The 23,564-nt window shown below is 46.6% G+C and overlaps 1 protein-coding gene across 1 annotated transcript; it reads right to left on the reverse strand.

Moving 5' to 3' along the window:
* Window positions 1–1,694: 1,694 nt before the first annotated feature.
* col9a1c (collagen, type IX, alpha 1c) lies at window positions 1,695–23,558 on the reverse strand. Its single transcript, XM_030347690.1, has 35 exons — window positions 23,442–23,558; window positions 20,889–21,285; window positions 19,638–19,718; window positions 19,091–19,108; window positions 17,354–17,443; window positions 16,463–16,498; window positions 16,107–16,178; window positions 15,337–15,381; window positions 15,181–15,216; window positions 14,777–14,800; window positions 14,612–14,665; window positions 14,405–14,476; window positions 14,015–14,056; window positions 13,429–13,485; window positions 13,186–13,239; window positions 12,258–12,311; window positions 12,034–12,087; window positions 11,854–11,907; window positions 11,630–11,683; window positions 11,461–11,514; window positions 10,659–10,712; window positions 10,199–10,252; window positions 9,112–9,156; window positions 8,958–9,011; window positions 8,474–8,527; window positions 7,293–7,346; window positions 7,062–7,133; window positions 6,915–6,950; window positions 6,770–6,814; window positions 6,243–6,275; window positions 5,980–6,126; window positions 5,237–5,291; window positions 4,936–5,121; window positions 4,294–4,380; window positions 1,695–3,219 (listed from the first exon to the last, which is right to left on the reverse strand). Exons 2-35 carry the CDS (start codon window positions 21,243–21,245, stop codon window positions 3,017–3,019), a joined length of 2,487 nt encoding a protein of 828 aa, XP_030203550.1. The 5' UTR covers window positions 21,246–21,285; window positions 23,442–23,558; the 3' UTR covers window positions 1,695–3,016.
* Window positions 23,559–23,564: the final 6 nt, after the last annotated feature.

Here is a 23,564-nt window from a genome sequence, read left to right on the forward strand (position 1 = left end):
AACTTGTTAAAATTAGAGCTGTAATACCATCCAGATATTCTAGCTTCTCGTTTCACACTGAAACTGTGTCTTGAATGGGGAGCAAAAGATTTCTGAAAATTTTGTTCAAAAAGACTACAGCCAATCAGATTAGATAAATAAGTGATGTCCACTCATAGTTGAGGAATCCTCCTCTGTTCATCTTTTAGCCTCGGTGAACATCGGCCTAGTTTGAGTGAAACAGTTGGGATTGCTCTGTCGATGGTTACACATTACTCTGCCGCCGCAATCGTTTTTCAAATCTGGAAGTGTGAGTGTGGCGCACCTCGCTTCCTCTCTTCTTTTTTTTGATCTACCCTTTGGGTAACCTCTTGAAGCAGGGTTTTCCTTCTTTGTCCGGTTGGGGCTTACTGAACAGAGACTGGGGAGCCTCACAGAGGGGGGGGGGGGGGGGGGGGGGGGGGGGTTCTCGCTCCTGTAGAGACACAGGGTTTATTATGCGTCCTCTTAAGGAAGGAAATTGGAAGCGTTTCTTTCCCAGAATCCTGCTGGAGGGAGTGAGGCTGCATGGGTATGGGAGCTTTGACTTAACCTCTCTGGAGAGTTGTCCTACAAGTCTCCGGTGGGCCAATGAGACCTACTGCGAGGCTTCCTGATCTCAGTTCATGTAGAATCTATTAACTAACCCCTTCACAACATCATTCGTGGTCAAGGTTTACTTTTGTCTGATTTATCCCCCCCCCCACACACACATTTTTGTATGCTTTCTCACGCTTTGCTGGGTTTGCAGCTTTGGTTTATGTCATGGAGATGGTCGACGGTGGAATTAATCTCAAAGGAATTTTGGAAGCAACCAAACCAGGTTTAGGAAGTGACGCTTTTTTTTTAATTTACTTCTCAACATAACATACAAAACGCAAAATAGCTATAGCTGCAGTGAGAATTCAATGACAGAATGAGTATTATGGGCTACGGTTTTCTTGCTGCTCACTTTCAATACACACCCTTACTTGCCTTGCACTACCCTCAACTTACCCGAAAGTTCGCGCTCTATCTACTTTGGCCTATTATTGATCAATGAAACCATACCAGTATTGTTGATGTTATCATTTTGTATACGTCTACTCTGATCCACTATAAGGTTAAACATCGCAGAGCAAGGTGAAATTGGCTAGCAAACACCTCAATTGCGTAATTTTAATTTTGTGATGCTTTGTGTTTGTTTTGTAAATGTCTCCCTTTACAGTTGGCCTTGTTGAATGACGTATCTCCATTCATAAAAATAAGTTATACTACTAAATTATTCATAACGATGCAAATATGTTTATTTACCCATTTGTTATTACAGATTAATTGGTGCTATTCTAAATCAGTATTATGTGTTTTACGTTGGGAGAGATACACACGTTGTACTGTATATTGAAATAAAGACTGGAGCAGATCCATTTTCTAGGAAATCGTTTTTCTTTCTTTCCTCATCATGGGACTGGTGTGTATGTACTGTATAACGACAAAAAACTTTGGATGTTCTTTGTGGAAAAGATTGTGTTTTGACTGAACGCATTTGTTTGACAGAAAACACAGTTTAGGAAAACAAACAGATTGAGGCGGATTGCCTTCAACCTGAATCAAATGTAATTGCATGCCTTCGCTTTCAAAGGATCTGCGAAATTAATGTTTGTTGGCAGAATGAAAAAATCTCTCCAATACAATAATGAACTTGCATGGTTTTTAATTGTCCAACCACAAGGTAATTTAAATAATGGCCCATAACTAAAACCTGGCTACTTTGCTTTGCAATCAGTAGTGAACCAAAAGATGAATGAAAGTCCTATGGGGATCCCATCTATTGTTGGACCCTGTGCCCGATTTACTGGATGTTGTACCTATGCACATGTCTTGGGCTCCAAGCCCTATCCTTTCAAACACAAACTCCTCGGCTCAGTGGACACTGAAGTCTAGCCAGAGGCTAAAGGTCATGTGTGCTCTCTGGATGTGCCTTTCTTGTTTGTTTCTTATTTTTGACTGTGCAGAGGAAAAAAACAATTTGATGCTCTCCAAAGTAACCAGGCAACAGTGGATCTGGAGCCTGTAGCCCTGATCCATCCCCATCAAGAACATTACAGCGCCCGACGACGTAGGGATGAGACAAACCCAATGACCTATTCTTTTACAGCGCATGAACAATCGTACCCTCATGGTGGTGCCTGTTCATGTTTCAATCATGGAGACTTGGTGGTTGTAATAGATTAAGATCAAAAACCCATTTTATTACATTATTTGAAAGACCTATAAAAAAAAAAAAAAGAACCTATAATCTCAAGTGGCTGGGGATGACTTCATTTTATAATTGTAACATTATGCCTGGTTAATTTCTTTGTTAATTACGATGCGATTCCAAAGCTTGTTCTACTGCAACGTCTGCAGCTGCTTTTGTTAATATATGTGGTAGTCCATCAGGCAATGAGAAGGACATATAGATGATATCTTGCTGTGTATCAATGCTGAATGTACACTTTAAAGGAAAACACGTTGAGGTGTGTTAATGGAATTTAAAACAACAGGTGTAAAATAAACATCATTCAGTTGTGCCTTTTAACTGCTTTACATCAAAGGCCTTGTTATTTCTGCTGAAAATGCAGAAAGGGGGGACGCAGACACAATTTTTGCGAGGTCAATCAATGTAAGGCTGCCTCCTACTGGGCCCAGCTTATCAAGAGGGAACGAGAGATGGACAAAGGGATGTGTGAGTGTATGCATGTGAGGATTCCTTTGTCAGTGGTATTCAGATAAAAATCAGGTTGTACAATTTTTAAATGTCCATTGTGTATTCTATAATTGTGTCTCTGTAATCCCTGTGTCTCTTTTGATCCACGATTTGAATGAAGGCATTTAAAACTGAAAAGAAAAATTGTTTCTCCCAGACCCCTGCCGAACAGGGGGGGGGGGGGGGACGACCACGTGGCGTGGAGGTTCACCATTTTGAACCATCTTGTATTTTATTTATATATATATATATATTGTTATTTTTTCTGTCTCATTGGTTTTTGTAGCTGGATGACTTCCTTCCAGCGAGCATGTAGAGTGGGGGCGATCTGCCTATGCAGGTGGAGGGGTCGCAAAGTCCTGTGGGGCCCGTGGCCCCCCGGGGCCCCGGTGAGCCTGGGGTGCCGGAGGCCCCTGTCTCCCCGCGGGCGCCGTTCTTGCCATCCAGCCCGACACCGGGAGTCCCTGCTGGACCTACGATGGAGGTGTTGAGGTAGGGTTAAAAAAAAGACATTCATATCATCGCATTAGTATATTAGCAGCATACGCATGAGGTGTTAACAACTGTTGTCCCTAGCAACAGACGGCAGCGGGATGGCATTCTGTGTTTGTTTAGATCATCTGGGTATGTAATGTACGGGCTCAGGTCCAGAGTTCAGTCTAGCCTTATTGGGACGGTATGTTACAGAGATCATATGGGGTTGTGCTCTTAGACCTGGAAGTGGAGTCCTCCGTTACTGCGTCATTCAATATAAGAAGACAAATTAGGATATGCTTTGTGAGCTGAGCAAACACTGAGCCAGACGTTGCAGATATACAGCTCTCTTGCTGTACCATGCAGGCCTGACTGGGTGGCATTGATAAGCAATACAAACAGCACTATATGTTTAAATTGTAATTTGCAACCCCCTTTTCTCGCGCTGCATAACACTAAAGCCCTGAGCAGACTCAGTATTTTATATATATATACTTGTGTATCCCCATTGCATCAGAGTTGAAAAGGGTTCCAAGATACACTCGGCTGATCTTGTTGAACTATTCGACGTAACTCCATGCGTTAATCAAAATACAGCAGCTGTTTTTATTCTGTTAGGTTTTGATAAAACTTTGTTTTTTGTGCAATTGGTTCTTATTGCACCATGTTCAAAGGATTTAAATCTTTGTGAGCCTCAAACTCTCCTGTCCCTGATGGGTAGTGAGCCTATTTATCTCATCACGTGTCTCCCGGTGACTCCGCGTGATTAGATCCCTGCTCCCAACTCAATATAAATGCAACGGCATTTGATAGCTCCATTTGCGTAGGCACTAGTTGGCCCTCCATTTCAGCTCCAATCTTCACGGGGCCAACTTGGCTAATGAGATAATAGGACTTGAGTAACGATTTTATCACTTATTCTGGGTGTACCACATATTATGGTTTGGGATGTGACCGCACGTGTGTGTGTGTGTGTGTATACCATGTGGATCACACATATTTTTGCCTGGCAGGTGTGCCAGGGGGGTCTATGAGACTAACATAGACACGTGGTGTGTGTTGTCGTTGTTTACCTTGTGTGCCCGGCTCTCCAGAGCTTCCCTTGACTCCAACGCCGTTCTCTCCCGCGTCTCCCTTCCCACCCTGGGTCCCGGCTTCACCTGCCGGGGGGGGAACAAGAGAGCGCATGTCAGGGGCAACGACGCTGCGGTGTGATCAGGAGCAGACGCCTCGTCCATCCACTCGTCTTCCGCAGCCGGGCGGTGAGGAGGGGAGGAACTGTGAAAGACTTGCTCTGATGAGTCCTCGTTTGACGTCATCGATGCATAAACCTGCGCTGTGTATGTATGCTCACTGCAGCCGTCACATCAAATCAAACTTATTTGAAAAGGAGGTATATTAATATTTCTAATAAGAGGTGTTTTGCAACACTTCCTGTCCAGCCCGGGCACATAACACCTTGTGTGACGAAGCGCTCAACCATCACAGACCTCAAGTGACGGGTGCATTGTGTGGGTCTGTAGGCAGAGCACAATGCTGGATCTACTTGTGGTCTGTTCTACTCCCACGGTTGAAATTTTCCGTATTCAACGAGAAGCAAACAAAGTCAAAGAAAGCTATGTTTCTGGCATACTAAATTATACAACTTTATAAAGAGGAGAGGAGCAACATTGATTTTACTTCAGCTGAGAAATCGTATATGATGCCAATCTGACCTTTCTTTCCAGGAATACCAGGAAGTCCAAAGTAGCCCGGAGGCCCTTTGAGGCCCATGAGACCTTGCTCTCCATTTGCTCCTGGGGGCCCGCTGGGGCCAGGGGGGCCAACCAGTCCAGGGGTACCAGGTGAGCCCAGTGCTGCTGGTCTCTTCATCATCTCTTTCCTGAATTCTAGTAGTTGTTCTGACCAGACATGCAAAAGTACAAAAACATTAGTGAGGATAATTTGGACCTACAGATAACTTGTAGGGATGATTATGACTCTTTTTATAATAAGTTGAAGCTGGAAAATACATACCTTCAACAATGACTGAGCAAAGGTCTCTTAGCTTGTCGTCGTTCACTTTAGGACCCTATGACGAGAAAAGGAAAGAAACACACACTTAAATACGAATCCACCATTTTTGGCCAAACAACCTGACATTTTCATCAATGGGAAAACAGGGCTTTGGTACGTGAAATGAGCTTAATCGATGATCATAGATAGATGAAATCCTGTTCATATTTCTTTGTTAGACTACTCTATTAGCTCTGTTCAGTGAGGACACACTGGGATTCAGTGGTAGCAATGGCCTCATGCTGCGGAATAAAGAAATGCTTGAGAAGGCATGGTAGCTCAGAGATAACCCTGCCTCATTCTGCCAAGTACCATTTACAAAATAGCAGGAAAGTTGATTTATTTCAATCAAAGAAGCGTGTAGGCGGCCAAGCCGTCCAGTAATAGCAGCAGAGGTTGGTGTAGCGCAGTACAGTTCGCTGCTCCAAAACTGAACACGGATAGATACAGAATAGATGAATAAAGACGCTGGCCTTCTGAAGAACACCCACATAGCTAAAGCCCCAGGGGGTCGCGTCTCTCCTGTGAGTAATACTAAGTAGACACACAGCAGTATAGGGTGTGTGTGTGTGTGTGTGTGTGTGTGTGTGTGTGTGTGTGCGCGTGCGCACACACACACACACACACACATCACACGCCCTATACTGCTGTATGTGTGTGTGTGTGTGTGTGTGTGTGTGTGTGTGTGTGTTCTAAAGACGTACAGGTAGGCCCCTGGGTCCTGGGGCCCCGGGGATGCCGCTCTCTCCCTCCAAGCCTCGGGGCCCGATGGGCCCGTGCTGGCCCTCGTGTCCTGGCTGACCCGGCCTGCCGTCGGCCCCTGTCGCTCCTCGGTTGCCCTTTGCCCCGAGCTGCAGGGGGCAGAGAAGCTAATGTTAGCCGCACTGACTCAGCCAGGGCTACGTGTGCTCACACTGTAGTCTACAATGTACTACAGTACATCCAATGGGATGAAACGTTGTAATACCTCTCCTCTGACGCCAGAAATACCAGGAGGCCCCTGAAAGACACAAGAAACAACAGTATGGCGAGTCAGAAAAGACATCTCTTTGCTTCTGACTGCATAGGTCATGACCTAAGAAGACGAGGAGTCCTTGAGAAGCTGTAGAGAAAGTGTACGCTCTGCTACGTAACTTATAAATGCACAATTTGTTTTTTGTTCATACCTATGTACGTAATTTATTTAACGTGAATAAACTAAAAGCAATCCATCACCGTCTTGATCGCCAAGGGATTCTGTCCAAGTCAAGTTGGTCTGAGACCAGTAATAGTGATGAATTACAACGAGAGGATGGGACGTCCAAACTAATATTTAGTAAATTTAGTAGATTAATCAAAGGGATCCTGCTAACATTTGGTTTAAGGCAGAGTTGCTGTTTGATTTTTTTTTGGCACGAAGATGCTCTTTGCCAACTTTGTGCCAAATAACCATTGCTCTCTGTTGCCAATGCTGGCCATGAGTTCCATAGTATCTCTTTAATCAAGACATCTCACCTGGTCGCCCTTAATTCCGGGATCTCCAGAAGCACCATTATCTCCCTGTGAATACAAAGCAGTTGAATTAGCATTCGCAGTCGCTCTGCAGCGGTATAAAGTATTTCCAACTCTGTAGACACGTGTGTGGGACGCGGTTCTGTACCTCACTTCCTTTCTGGCCGGATGGACCCATTGGCCCCTGCAGAACAAAACCCACAAGATCACATGAAACGGCATGTTGGACGAACCCGTCCTCCCATCACCTCTCAATGAACCACGAGCCACGCTGTGACTAGCTGAGCAGTCTCACCTGATCTCCTTTGAGTCCAGTGTGGCCCTTTATCCCCATTGCACCAGTGTCCCCCTTGTCCCCTTTGTCCCCCTGTCAGGGAGACAAACACAACAGAAGGCCAGTTGGTGGTCTCTTTCACCTGAAGACCCTCGCCACACTGCGAGTCCACACAGGGGCTCTATAGCGAGAAGCTTGATAAGCTCTGGGTCAAAGGGGAGGTCAAGGGTCACGTGGGGTGCAGTCGCTCACCTGGACGCCCTGTGGGCCTTCTGCCCCCAGCGGTCCCTGCTTCCCGGATTCCCCCTGAGGGTGGAGATAGGGTGGGGGTGGAGATAGGGTGGGGTAGGGGTTGAGGTGGAGATAGGGTGGAGATAGGGTTGGGGTGGAGATAGGGTGGTGGTAGAGATAGGGTGGTGGTAGAGATAGGGTGGTGGTAGAGATAGGGTGGGGGTGGAGATAGGGTGGGGTAGGGGTTGAGGTGGAGATAGGGTGGGGTAGGGGTGGAGGTGGAGATAGGGTGGAGGTGGAGATAGGGTGGAGATAGGGTGGTGGGAGAGATAGGGTTGGGGTGGAGATAGGGTGGTGGTAGAGATAGGGTGGGGGTGGAGATAGGGTGGGGGTAGGGGTTGGGGTGGAGATAGGGTGGTGGTAGAGATAGGGTGGGGGTGGAGATAGGGTGGGGGTAGGGGTGGTGGTAGAGATAGGGTTGGGGTGGAGATAAGGGGTGGTGGTAGAGATAGGGTGGGGGTGGAGATAGGGTGGGGGTAGGGGTTGGGGTGGAGATAGGGTGGAGGTGGAGATAGGGTTGGGGTAGAGATAGGGTGGGGTTGAGTCTCGGTGGTGGGTTGAGATCCTCTTAATCCCTGACAAACAGAGTAGCTGCTCCCCCGGAGCAACGAGAACTGAACCCTGTCAGACCCTGACCCAGTGGTTTGGGACCTGCTACTGTGTGACTGTGTGTATAAAACAGTTTCACTTTTAGAACTCTGCACAGTTGTCTACTTTACAACTGCACCTTTGTAAATGTGTTCCTAACTGCACTACTTGTATAAAAGACCACTGCAATTACGGTATTGTTTTATATCTTATTGATATTTACCAACTCAAAGGAGTCAAGTTTGAGTTAAAATTAGAACTTGACTGACTCCGTTTCGCTGAAGTCTGCAGTCACAATAAAATGAGGATGTTCTATTTTATTCAAAATTACCCTCAAATTATTGCTGATAAATTGATCCTGCAGCCCCTCTTAAGATCAAGTCATGACATTTAGCTGGCCCATTTGAGAAACCTTTCCAAGAGTGCCAAGGGGAAGTAGAGGATTAACGGTAAACGCCTAAAGCTGTAACCTCCTCAAGTGTCTGTCCTCAACTAAATTTAGTGGAGTCTAACTCTGCCGACGTGTGGGGGATAAAGAGGAAGGAATAACCCACTGTGGCCCCCTTGGCTCCTGGTTCTCCATCCTCTCCTGGCTCTCCTTGCTCGCCCTAGAAAAAATGGAAAGAGAGAGAGAGCATTGTGGAAATGAGGAGATGTCAAAACGTGTGCTCCGTGTGGGTGTCGGTATGAATGAGAATGCTTCAGAGACATGAGACTGAATGAGCTGGAGGTCCCCGGTAGAGATGATGCTACAAGAGGCAGCCCCCCCAGCACTCATCAGTAAAACACTAAGGGACAACGTTTCGGGACAATGTCATCTCTGTTTCTTGATACTGATGAAGGGGAACCTAACAGTCATTCTCCAAATAACGCAAAGATGAATATCCGATTGAAGGATAACAACATCAGATACGGTTTGGCTCAGGGAGTATCCAAGGTATACAAAAGGATTTGTGGTTTCAGACTGCATGGTTACAAATCCCAGTGTATGCATAGAACTTGAGGGTAAAGCCTAACAAAGTGATCCGAAACGCTCACCGCCTTTCCAGATAGTCCGACTGGCCCCACAGCTCCCTCAGCACCCAGATCTCCCTGAAATATACGTAACATGAATGTAAGAAATACATTACATTTTCAATAATAACGTCAGCCACATGCCACATGAAACTAATAGACAGGCAGTTTAAATTACCTTCTCACCGGTGGGTCCAACCCCTCCCTGTTTCCCTGGAAGGCCCTGGTGGAAGGAGAAATAGGAAAACACCACAGAGAAACAAAGCAATTTGTCATTGAGACATAAAGTCAATGAAAGTGTTTCTCTTCGCACTAATCCGGACCCTCTTGTATACAGTGGGTCATTTCTGCTCCAAACCAGACGTTTCTCTCTCATATTACATGGAACGCAGCCAAATCAGGCGTCAGGGGAGTTATAGGGCCATTGATTAACCATAAAAACCAAACTTGGCTATAATAGTTCTGGGTGTTTGCCTTATTGAAGGAGTCAATCAGTTTTAATGTTGTGTATATCATTGCATACACAATTGTATTCACAGTATTGTCGTTGAGCAAAGTGGTTCTCAACTAGTGTAGCCTCCGGACCCAAACATGTCATCAGGTCACGACACAAAAATAATTACAATAATCATTTACCGATATTGCAGTTATCAATGATGTAGGTTATAAACATGGAGCTAACAAAAATCTGCAACAATTGAGAACAATGGCTCACTATTTCATTGAGACTCAATGAAATAGTGAGCCATTGATTAGTTCATTCACGGGCTTCTTTCTACAGATGAAGGATGGTCCTCTGAAACCAGTTCATTAATGGTTAAGCAGACAGATTTAGAAACCTAGCATTGCAGAAGGACAGTCTCACTCTGCCATTTTCTAATATAAGACACTTCTGCTTCCTCCGCACATCGTGAAAGATCGCTGTCTGGAGAACGTAAATCCTCTGTGCAGAGCTATGTATGCAGAACAGGGATGAGACCTCTAGTTTTATATGGATTACCCAGCCTTCTGTCCCCTGTGCCCATAATGTGGTTTATTTGTGTCCATTATTTCAAACATATTACCGCAGGAAAGTATTAATTCACAAAACAACAAAAAATATCGATATTGGCCTGCTGCATAATTTGTGTAGCTGCAAATATGCATCGTACTTTTGATCAACCTCCCTTGTATGTGTAGACAAATTCAATTGTGTCATCATTTTACACAGCCCTTCTCTAAATCACTAATGAAATAATTTGTAAAAACAACAAAAAAGTACTCACCGGGATTCCCACAATGCCCCTGACACCAACGATTCCTGCAACGCCAGCCTCTCCCTGTGGCAGTAGATTAACAGCATGGATTAATATGTCTTTCATAGGCACACACACACACACACACACACACACACACACACACACACACACACACACACACACACACACACACACACACACACACACACACACACACACACACACACACACACACAAACTCTTGGTGTGTGTCCAAGAGTTTGTATAGCAGCATGCATCAATGTGTCTTTCACAAACACACTCAGCATTGTGTCGAAGAGTTTGTATAGTAGAATGTGTGTGTGCCAGTGTGAGCTATGTGAGTACTGTACGTGATTGTATCTGTGTTGTGTGTGCATGCGTGCTCATGCGTGCGCGCGTGGGTGCGTTTGTGTGTCCGCGCGTGTGTGTGCGTGCATGTGCTTGTGTGTGTGAGGCAGGGAATCACCTTGCTCCCGTCCACACCGGGGATACCATCCATGCCATCTTTGCCGGCTTCCCCCTGATCCACAACAACATCAGTGATTACTTACACAAACAGAGCCACATGGTACAGGTAGAATCCTGTGCACTTCAGTTCGCTACTCTCTCTCCCCTTTGGAGAGGACAATGTTTACAGCAAATGGAAATGAGGCCATAGATCATAAAAGTACAAACGGCAGCATGAGTGGTGGAGATTTTTAAGTGCTTGGCTGCCTGCAAGTGAACCCCATTCATACGCTGCATTCAAATATGTATTCTGTTCCCACCACCACCCACGGCCCCATCATCGAGACAGTAACTCAAATCTGCTTAGCTTAGAGGGCAAACACAACATTTCTTTATTACCTAAATTAAAGTGGCCTCCTTTTTTTTGGACGCACGCCCTGGTGTTGAATTCTGAACAGGCTTGATGTCACATAACGTGAACATTGTGAAAAAGATGCCCAAATGCTAACCTTAAGAGACCCTGGATGGCACATCTGGTAACCCACAGCAATCCAATCTTGAGTTATCCTATGTGATTGATTTACTATGCGTCTACTTCACCTATTCTATTGATAATATTTGAATGTAATTTGTATTCCATTGCTTGCTAATAACAGAGTTAACATGGGAAAACTTTAAAAAGGATCCATGTGTTTTTCCAGTTGTTATCGGCCCACTTATAAGGGCTGGCAGGCACAAGGCAGATATAAGAGCACGGAAGCAGCCATTGGAGATGAATGAGATGTTGGTGTTGAAGAAGCACATTATGCTTGGTTTCTTACGGTTCCTCCTTTGTCTCCTTGGATACCCTGCTCGCCTGGTGACCCGACCGCTCCCTAATGATACACACGGGGGTAGAGGGAACTTTAAATCCACTGGCTTAGATGTGAAGAGGCAGCCACAGTACCTCACCGATAAAAAAGGACCATAGGGGAGGAATTGTCTTCTCACCTCATCCCCCTTAGGACCCTCCAAACCCTGACGTCCTCGTACACCTTCCACACCCTAGCGTAGCAGAAACGCACCCACATCGCATTGTCAGCATCTCGGAGAGAGTCAGTCTGCGTTTCACACACTGTACCATAACAGAAGCCTTCCCTTTTGAGGGAACAAACAAAGGGAACCGTCTTGGAAGCGCAGTGGATACGGAGCTGATCCAAGTGAGACTGACTTACGGGATTTCCGGGTGGCCCGGTCGGACCCACGTTGCCATTAAAACCAGGAGGACCCTGGAAACAAGCAGACAGAGCGAGAGAGTCAGCCGTCCGCTGGGGCCGCTGTGGGGCCTCTGAACGGAGGAACACCTCAGCTCTGCATTTGAAGCAATGAGGAAAGCATGGGATTGTTTATCTTACTCTATCTCCTTTTTCGCCCGCTGTTCCCGACAATCCAATAGGCCCTCTTTGTCCCTAGATACAGGAAAAAGCGTTAGTTGACACAGTTACACTTGGTTGGGTATCTGGTTCCTGACACAGTACAACAATTATAGCCTGTATGGAGCCCATGCTGCAGCATTGGTGATCAATACAGGTTATGATTTATGAAGAACTACAGTGGTGTCGGAGATGGCGCCTCTTACGTCGTCGCCCATGTGTCCTTGAGGACCTGCAGCCCCGGGAAGTCCGTCTGCTCCCTGGAGATTAGTGGATGAATAATAATCCCATTAAAGCCTTGTTCCATGCTACGGGGAAAAGGTTTTACATCATTTCCTTGAAGTTTGAAAATAAACTACACGTTATTCGTCAACACCTTATTGCCGCACTGTCGGCCTCATTCATCACGGGTACAGGAGGGGGATATTCTACTTTCTTAGCCATCGATGTATCTTTAGTTCCCATATATTGGTGGGACTGGGTTAGAAGGGCTACCTACATTTTGTATGCATGTATGACTTAATGTAGCAACTTTTTATATGCTTACTGAAGGAGGGATCCTGAGCGTAGCAGAAAAAAACCTTTACATAAAAGCTTTGCTAATGTAGCTTGAAGAAGTTGTAGTATTAGTCAACAACAATCAATATCCCAAGCTACTCCTGGGCACCATTGGTTCTTCTAGCATCTAATTCCAACATCTTCGAGTCCATATCATCAGCCTAGGATACACCCATTAAGGGAAAGTAAACAGAGACATAACCGTGGAAATATCAGTTTAAGATATAGTTTAGGAGGCACAGAAAAGGCCTTATGATTACCAGTAAGGGATAGAATATTGAAACTATTTTGTCATTGCATTATGTTACTTTTCTACCACAGCTATCTACATCATTAAATATACATCTGAACTAGGACGTTTCTTTCAAATAAAACCCTGACCATCCAAGTCAACCCATACAGGGAATGTTTTTCTCGATAAATCGTTGTTCATAAATGATGATGTCCTCCACCATGGGAGCATCTCTTTGGGGAAATCATATGGCTGAAGCTGTAGCTATAAGTTAGAAAGTTACTAGTGGGGAAACTTATACTGCAGGTTTCATTTGTGTGAATAAACCAAAAGAAAACACATACTTGTGCTCCGTCTGTGCCGGGTGTCCCAGGGTTCCCATCGCTACCTTTGTGTCCCTGGTGGGGAACAGGAGAGCAGTCAACACCCCAAAAACCCAATCAACTCAAGAAATGGACAGTGCTGGAGAGCTGAACGGTAACTTTACAATCTTGCCTGAAGAGCACGGGAACGGGAGGGAATTGGGAGGAACGCTTGGCTTAGCCGTGAACTATTGACTGATTGACCTTTGTTAGAAGTTCCCTCACCTTCATGCCTGGAAGACCTGCCAGTCCTTGTGGTCCTGCGGGGCAAGCAGCTGGACACTGCACACGTCAGGAGATAGACGGAGAGAGAGAGAGAGAGAGAGAGAGAGAGAGAGAGAGAGAGAGAGAGAGAGAGAGAGAGAGAGAGAGAGGGGGAGAGAGAGAGGGAGAGAGAGAGAGAGAGAGAGAGAGAGAGAGAGAGAGAGAGAGAGAGAGAGAGAGAGGGGGGGGGGGGGGGAGAGAAAGAGAGAGAGAGAGAGAGAGAGATGCAGGCGGACCAACCAGCAAGAAGACAGACAAGACGAGATGACGAGTCAGACGGAAACCGTAAACGTGGCCTTAAAACTTTGACAAAATGTACACATTTTCAACTTGAAATATAATTGACTAGAAAGGATCGAGAGAGGCGAGTCAGTAAACCAAATTTGACTGCAGTCTTCCCAAAGGAGCGTTTTGTTTTTTTCCTCGCAGCTCTCCGATGGCGTGATCCTTAATCCACCGACATACATGCACCGTGACCCGCTGGCATGCTCACACACAGAAGACGTTTGCTCTGTAGACAGGCTGGAAGGTAAAAAATCACACTCACAGGTTCCCCACTCCCCTCGGGGCTGCCGACACCAGGAGGCCCCTAGAACACACAGCAGGGAGAACCACATCTAAAACTGAAGGTTTAGATGTCCCCGCGAGGAAAACTCCCAGAGGGTGAACAGAACAAACACACATTGGCATGTATCCCACACTTTCCCTGCGTACGTCCCATACACCGGAAGCGACATCACCCGCTACAAACATCACCAGTCAGAGAAATCAGGCGGTTGGTTGCACTTTTTACCAAGACGACGTTTGAACCCATTCAGACGTTGAAGAAGATGAAGAAGACGAAGGGGGTAAAAAAAAACAGGCTGAGACACGAGAGCATGAGCCAGCAGAGTGTTTAACTGGCGAAGAGGACCAACAAGGGGAACTCTCTGCTTACCATAGGCCCCGGTGGTCCTGGAAGGCCGGGAACCCCCGGGTTGCCATTACTCCCCCTGGTACCTGGGGTGCCCTGCCAAAAGAGCCATGCAGGGATTGAACTCACAAATACTGGCAAACTGGTATCTTAGAGGTTGGTTGTCATCACTGAGGACCAAAGCAATCAAAAGGATTCCTGAAGAACCTTCCAGATATTCATCCATCTCACCTCCGGTCCGATGTTCCCCTCGTCTCCCGGAATTCCAGGTTTCCCGGGGGTTCCCTGTGAATGCAGTTGTTTACTCCGTGTTGGATTTTGATGTGATATGCAATGTCAAAAAGGATGTCTGTGGTTAAAGTAGAAGAGTATACTGCAGCTCTGACAAACACATACAGCTGGTCCTTCTGTGGCCGGCCCCTGTCGAGGAAAAGCAACAAGAGCAGAATATGAGTACAGCTGTAATGCTGGGAAGACGATTTGATCACCCAAGCCTCCTGTTCCGGTCCCAATATAGACAGTAGGACCACAACTGTCAGAAACAGTAGTCATCCACTTCTTAGTCGCAAAACTGCCAGCAAAGTTTAGATTGTAAAGCTCATTAATTTGTTGGCAAATGTACTGCAAATGTAATGTCATTAATTCCGAGGTCTATTTAACTTATCACAATGTCTATGTAATATTTAATCACAGCCTAGATTGGAGATGCAATAACTGAACACATTCTGAACACTAGTGAAAGGTGAATATGCTTTATGTGATGTGTCTGTTAGCATTAGTTGGTCTTCTTTTCCACTTACAGGGGGTCCTGCTATGCCAGGAAAACCAGGAAGTCCCTGTGATCAGAGACAAAAAACAATCAGGATAGGAGAAGGAATAATATTAGAGTTTGTATAGGAATCGGCCTCACGACCTTAGATAAAAGTAAATGCCTTTCTAATCTCAGGTTTACTTACTCTTTCTCCGACAGGCCCTCTTGGACCCATTGGGCCAGGGGACGCCTGCGTACAGAAAGACCATCACCATCTCACATACACTATCTATACGTTCTACTTTAAAACACAGTCATCCGCATAAATACACGACTGCCACACCAGCCCATTCACACATGGTGATAAAATCTGTAGGTAACAACAAAAATTCTCACAAAAATGCGCACACAATTAACTAATACACATGCAACCACTAAACAGATGCACACACAGGCTCAAACACATGCTCACACACACATATGTTCATAAAACAGTGTGATGCCAGTCTCACTCAAATGCATGCTTATCCACTCACTTAAAGAAACACACACACAAACACACACACACACACACACACACACACTCACAAACACACACACACACACACACACACACACACACGTGTTGCTCCAAACTGTGTGTTACAACCCTCTAACTTAATAGCACACATCTCACCTCACGAATAAGCATGCAACACGCATGCACAAACACATCCATGCTCACACTCACACACACACACACACACACACACACACACAGACACACACACACACACACACACACACACACACACACACACACACACACACACAACCCCACACAACCGCACACACACTCACACACACAAACAGACACACACACACACACACACACACACACACACACACACACACACACACACACACACACACACACACACACACACACACACACACATGCTACAATCAGACGTGTGATGGGAGGAGGATGCCTACAGCAGGTCCCGGGAGGCCGCCCAGGCCCCTCTGTCCCGGCAGGCCGATCTCCCCCTGCTCCCCCTTGGGGCCCTGAGGGGAACAAGCAGCAGCACGGGATGACACAACAAACAAGATACCCATAAAAACATCTTCATCTCGCCCCTGCACGTCGCAGGGCACCGTTGCTAGGCGACGGTGCAGGAGGAGACGGTCAACATGGAGTGCATCAGAGTGGTGTAATGTCGCTGGCCAATCGGGCGTGAAGCCTCAGTGTCAGATGTTCTGGTGTGGACCAGAGGAACTGAATGACGGGAGAGCAGGATGGGGGGGATTTTAGAAACAGAGTAAATAGGCCCAACCGTCTGCTTACTTACAGTTGCTCCGGGATTGCCAGTTGTCCCGGGGAGACCCTGAGGGAGATAGCAGACCACCCAGGTGTTAGTCGGTGCAGGTGTGCAGGTGTGATGACTTTTAACGTGCTCATGGTGCTGTTTTGTACTTCATTCCAAAATGACACTGTGAATAGAGATGCTTAGAGACTAGATAGGGGCCGACCACAGGTTGTCCTTAGACACGGGGGTTCAACAAACTACCTTTGAGCTTGCAGTAGAACTCCCCTATAGCCACAACAATATCTGAAAGTCGCCCTTAAAGTGTTTTTCATGTGGTCTTTTAGTTTTTCTATGGTTGTATTACTTCGTATATTGATATAATATCGACACTACAATTATTCCATTTCTCTACTCCTTCTCAAGTCTCAGTTATCGGACAGCACTAATGTGTCCCTCATTATGTTAATTCAGGGGAACGCCCTCTGGAGCAGAGAGTGATTAGACCATACCCCAGGGTACTGACCGCTGCATTAAGGTTAAACCCCATTAAAATGGGTTCCCAGTGACCTTTCTGAAATTCAAAACACCTAAAGTTGGGAAGAAGTACTTCTGTACTAAAAGTTTCCATCAGACAAACACTGAGCTCAGACGTTTGTTAAATTATTAAAACCAAAACATTTAATATCCCGTGGCAATCATTCCTGCAGCATTTTTCTCCCATAGTTGTTGCATATTGCTATATCATGAAAAGTTCATATACAGGTTTGGAAGTTATGATCATAGTACTTTATTTTGATACGGTATTATTGATTGACCACTCAGACAACAGTATGCATGTATGTGCTCAAATGTTAATAAATATTTCCAAATAAGTCCTAAAGGCCAAGAGTCTAAACAGATTCAGTTCATTGAGACACACAGGATCCTACTCACATCCCTCCCGTCTCTGCCGTTCTCCCCTTGGGGCCCCCGCGGGCCCTCGGGGCCCGGCGCGCCCGGGGGTCCTTGGAATCCCTTGTCCGGCTGGCACACGGAGGGACAGGGTGAGCGGCGTTACCACGGCGGAGAGCACCAGAACACAGCGGCGCGCAGAAGGTAGCAGACCCAGAGTCAGTGTTATGAGCGGGGAATGATTACCCTACGGAGACGCCTCTGAGAGAGGGGCTATCAGGCCTCTGAGAGAGGGGCTATGAGGAGACTATCACCCCTCTGAGAGAGGGGCTATGAGGAGACTATCACCCCTCTGAGAGAGGGGCTATGAGGAGACTATCACCCCTCTGTGAGAGGGGCTATGAGGAGACTATCACCCCTCTGAGAGAGGGGCTATCAGGAGACTATCACCCCTCTGTGAGGAGGGTCTATCAGGAGGGTCTACCACTCCTCTTTGAGGAGGGTCTATAAGGAGGGTCTACCACTCCTCTTTGAGGAGGGTCTATCAGGAGGGTCTACCACTCCTCTTTGAGGAGGGTCTATCAGGATGGTCTACCACTCCTCTTTGAGGAGGGTCTTTCAGGAGGGTCTACCACTCCTCTGTGAGGAGGGTCTATCAGGAGGGTCTACCACTCCTCTTTGAGGAGGGTCTATCAGGATGGTCTACCACTCCTCTTTGAGGAGGGTCTTTCAGGAGGGTCTACCACTCCTCTGTGAGGAGGTTCTATCAGGAGGGTCTACCACTCCTCTTTGAGGAGGGTCTATCACTCCTCTTTGAGGAGGGTCTTTCAGGAGGGTCTACCACTCCTCTTTGAGGAGGGTCTTTCAGGAGGGTCTACCACTCCTCATTGAGGAGGGTCTATCAGGAGGGTCTACCACTCCTCTTTGAGGAGGGTCTATCAGGAGGGTCTACCACTCCTCTTTGAGGAGGGTCTGTCATGGATCAAACTGACCGTAGATTTCAAGATTTGAACACACCAGACGTGTTTGTGTCCACGTGCTTCACAATTGAAGCAGTGATATTCTGTCCCCAATCCAGTTGAAATACGTAATGCCCACACTGATTGTGTGTTGTACGTCCTGGCACTTAATGTACGCACTTATTGTATGTTGTACGTCCTGGCAAAAATAAAAGTACTTAGCATTATGTAGCATATTTTCCTAGCTATCTTTGTTGCATACAGTGAATGGGTTAACCTAGTTAATGCTTTTCCCTTGGTTCTATGAACCTCCTTACTGTACCCACAGCGATATATTGTTTCACCATCTTCCGACAAATGTAGATCGCTTTGGATGGAAGCATCTTCTAAATGCCCTAAATGTAAAATGTAAATGTAAAGAGAATCATCCCGTGAGCCGATTCTCTAGCTGTCATAAGGTTAATTTCTGCTACTATCTGCATGGAGGTCAATATTGGTGATCTTTGACCTTTGAGTTGCTGGTCATACCATAGCAATGCATAGCAAAGCTATGGCGGTTCACAGTGCTGATAACAATGAAAACATGTACCTTATTAACAGACAAACTAACATACAGGCATTTATCGATACGAACAGAAAAACTACGAGACAACAAAATCCACAAACAAACAAACATTTGAAGAAAAACACACCAGCACAAAACATCGGACTGCACGCAGAGGAAAACGAGGAAAAAGCGCGACAGGGATTGAGAGAAAAAAGATTTGATCCAAAAACAAAAACACACAGAAAACACACCGAAGAGTAGAAAAATAAATACCTCAGCATTGGCAAACATCTGAAGAAGCAAGAAAAATCAGATACATATGGAGTTAGTGAAAACAGTCGCACCAAACCACCCTTAACCAAAAGTCTCATTAGAAGCCAAAACTGACAAACAGTTTTTGCTTCTAATATGTTGATTTATGTTAGAAGCGAGAAATAAAATGTTCAGCTTCTAACATAAATCAACATTGTTTTTGCAATTCTCTATGTATCGTCTTTTTTTTAAGTGTTTGAAGGGCAGAGAGGATACATCTTACAGGAGAGAATATAGCCATAACCACTATTGAAAATAGTGGTAATAAAAAAAATAGGAAGTACAGTTTATAAAGAGGGAAATAAAACAATGTTATAAAGGTGTTACTGTATAGAACAACTAGGGTGAAGGTTTGTATCATTAGAAATCAAACATGTTTTGCAAGTGTGCAAAAAGTTGGCCAAATGAGGCAGAAAAGAAGCGCCTGTCATCTTAACCAAATAAAGAGGGGGCAGTCATACAAATGGTGAGGGAATCAAACAGGTCATTGTCCCCATCTTGCCTGTACCTCAGTGGCGGGCAGCTCGCTGCAGCTCTCCCTCTGAGCCCTCTTTGGGTCACAGTGAATCAACATCCACTGGAGCTCAAACTGAAAGAGAAACAAAGGCGCTTCAGAAATTTAAAATGTCATTGTTCATTAAAATAAACACATTTCCAAATACCCTTTTTGTTTCTACATAAATGTTTAGTCACAGGTAAAACGGTTTCTTTAGGGGTTTAAAACCCGGGACGTCTTTCTAAACGCGTGGTCTTCCGAGACTGATTGTGCTGAAGGAATTAGCATTCGTCACTCACTCTCGCTCTGTTTCCAGCAAAAGCCCAGCTGAGCGGCTTTTGCTGGAGCAGCAGCACTTAAGAATTATAGCACAGCTCAGCACACAAATAAACCCTAGCAACTTGTTTGGATGCTGCTGAGGCAGAAAGCACCGTTTTACTGATGGAAGTAGTGGGCACAGTTGGTGACCAGTATCGTGTAGGAGAGTAACAACACTAAAACCTCTGCTGACATCACCACACCCAGGGTGAGGTTCAGAAAGTACCTTTTAATAACCTGGAAAGAGGCTGTCACTGAGTTTTGATTTGGTTGTTTCGCTACTCCAATTAAGTGAGCGGGAAGTTGTGAGTCCAACAACCACACCTAGTCACACAACCCCCCCTCCCAGACTTTATTTCAGCCGATATAGGCTGAAATAAAGTCAAGAGTTATTGCATCTAAATCCGAAACGTAATTTAAGTGCATTGGCCGAACACTCGCTGCAAGAAGCGGTCATCTGCATAAAGCTAACCAAAGTTAAACTTTTGTCCCGCCCCTTTACAGTTGCCGTGATCACCCGACTGCCGCAAGCCTTCCCACAATCCCTTGCCCCACGCGAGCATGCGTCCAGCACGCGTCCAATACAAAGTAAACGGGAGGCGAGTGCCACACTCAAGGCCACGCGTTTGGCCTTGACGCCATTCAAGGCGCCACGCCTTGGCCTTGACGCCATTTTCAATTACAGTACGGCGGGATGTGGCTCAGAAGGTAGAGCGGATTGACTGGTTACCGGAAGGTTGCTAGTTCGATCCCCCGAGTGTCGAGGTGTCCCCTGACACCCCACCCTAACTGCTCCTGACGAGCTGGCTGTCGCCCTGCTTGGTTGACTCTGCCGTCGGTGTGCGAATGTGAGAATGAATTGTTGTCACTTTGGATCAAAGCGTAAACAAAATTAAACGATTATTAGCAACGCTACTAAAAAGGTTTGTCCGAGCCTCTACTCACCACCACAGAGGCCTCGGCGTCCGTCTCCAGGCGGCCGATCAGGGTGTCCCCCTCGGTGTTGATGGGGCCCTTCCCCTTGATGGGCCTGCGGTCCACGGGCATGCAGTCCACGTACAGCGTGACCTGCTCCCGCTCCACGCCGATCATCACCTTGTGCCACTTGGTGTTGAAGAGCACCGATAGGCCCGGGAAGGTGACCGTCTGCAGGTTCCCGTCGGCGCCCATCAGGAAGTACTCCAGGGCCTGCTGCTCGCCGTTCAGCCTGAGGCCCGCCTGCTTGTGGCCGTCCTCGTCCACGATCTGCCACACGTTCCACACCTTGTTGACACTGCTCTTGATCATGCGGAAGGTCACCATGAAGGAGTACTCGTCGGGGAAACCTCCGGGGAAGTTGAGCCTGTTGTATGAATATAAGTGGTTCAGGCTATGAGTTAGGCGGCAACCATGACATGTCTGTTTGGTGAGTCTCGGGACCGAAAATACTGTTATGTGGTTCCTCCAACAACCTCTAGGGGGCAGAACATGCGGTCACCGTTTTTAGTCAACGGGATGAAATGTGATTCCCGTCATGCAAAGCCGACACACATATTCCCTTTCGTCCCAAAACATCGCTCATTAACCCATTCCTACTCAATGACGTGTAATTGCGACCCCAAAAAAAGCATGCAAAGGTTGGATCGGGCCGTAACCATGGGGATAACATCCCTCCCTCCTCCTCCCTACGACTCTCTACCTAAATTAATGTCCTAAAATGTCATAGTGTTCGACCCGGAATGGAAACAAGGTGTTCACTTACCCTTTAGTGTTCCTAACCATTGTGCTCGTTTTACATCACAGTACATCAAATCCAGGAGGCCGCTATTTTACCCCCAACATGTTCCCTAACAGCAGCCAGTGGCCTCCTCAACGCTTCAGTCGCCACATACGACAAATGGGGCTCCGACCACAGTCTATTGCTCCCCCCTGGGTTTCTATCAGAAACCAGATTCTCAACGGGTGGTGCGTCTATAGATCATCAGGAGGGAGGGACGTCAGCCCCATTTTACTGTCTAGTTAAATGATCAAGGTGAAGCAATAAAGAAAGAGTTTCCTTTAAGCCAATTAAACGCACAAATGAAGACCGCTCTCCTCCACCTCTCACCCCCGACGGCTGAGAAGCCCTTTGGGGAAGCACATGTTAGAGAGAGAGAGAGAGAGAGAGAGAGAGGGAGAGAGAGAGAGAGAGAGAGAGAGGAGAGAGAGAGAGAGAGAGAGAGAGAGAGAGAGAGAGAGAGAGAGAGAGAGAGAGAGAGAGAGAGAGAGAGAAAGAAAGATTGAGTGATTACTGCATAACACATACTAATTCCTTTAATCAATTAATTTACTCAATGGCCGAAGCTTGACTTCAAAGTGGTTCTGGGCATTGATGATACGCGTGTATTTACAAGATCCCTTATAGAAAGCTCCAGGGATACAGGAAGAGATTAGACACAGCGCCAGGTCACCAACGGAGGACACTGAGGAGAGACAAGCTCGAGTAGCCATCAAAGGGCTTCACGCGGGTTCACCTGCTCACTCACTCCCTGCTTCACCAACACCAACACCATCACACCCAACCAGAGCCCGACCACACCAACACCATCACACCCAACCAGAGCCCGACCACAACAACACCATCACACCCAACCAGAGCCCGACCACAACAACACCATCACACCCAACCAGAGCCCGACCACAACAACACCATCACACCCAACCAGAGCCCGACCACAACAACACCATCACACCCAACCAGAGCCCGACCACAACAACACCATCACACCCAACCAGAGCCCGACCACACCAACACCATCACACCCAACCAGAGCCCGACCACAACAACACCATCGCAGCGTGAGTATTAAACGCCTCGCTGAATCACTAGGTTTATTGAACAGGGGAGAAAACTAAACAGAATACCTTGACACCTGTCTCCCTTTATTTTTGTTTCCGACCTTAAACTCTGGTCTATAATTAGTTTGTCCCTGACTATCATGAAACTCCAGACGAGGATGCATGAAGAAGTACGGTTTCTCAGATTGCAGGTGGCAGGTTTGGAGTGGGATCGAACATGCCTCTAGAAACAGACACTTAGAAAGAGGCCCACACAGTGTCTTTCTCTGTCTGTCTGTCTGTCTGTCTGTCTGTCTGTCTGTCTGTCTGTCTGTCTGTCTGTCTGTCTGTCTGTCTGTCTGTCTGTCTGTCTGTCTGTCTGTCTGTCTGTCTGTCTGTCTGTCTGTCTGTCTGTCACACACACACACACACACACACACACACACACACACACACACACACACACACACACACACACACACACACACACACACACACACACACACACATACACAAGCACGCAGTAACACATTAAAACACACACCAGACACACTCAGTCCAGCAGGCTCTTGACGTTCTCTTTTCCTTCTCTTTTTTTCTGATGAATGATGTTGCTATGGACGCTGCAGCAACACCTGGCCGGGGCCTGTAATAATGCACCATCTGCCTCCCGGAGCCCCGCCGCCGCCCCGCTGTATTTACCTGGTTGGAATTTGGAAGTTGGCCTCCTTGTCGAGGCGGTAGGCCACCTGGAGGGGAGTGGAGCCCTCCACCTTCCGCACCCCCTTCAGGGAGACCACGTCCAGCTGGAACTGGGTGATCAGG

This window comes from Gadus morhua, chromosome 22 (genome assembly GCF_902167405.1).
Source record: "Gadus morhua chromosome 22, gadMor3.0, whole genome shotgun sequence".
Classification (NCBI taxonomy): domain Eukaryota; kingdom Metazoa; phylum Chordata; class Actinopteri; order Gadiformes; family Gadidae; genus Gadus; species Gadus morhua.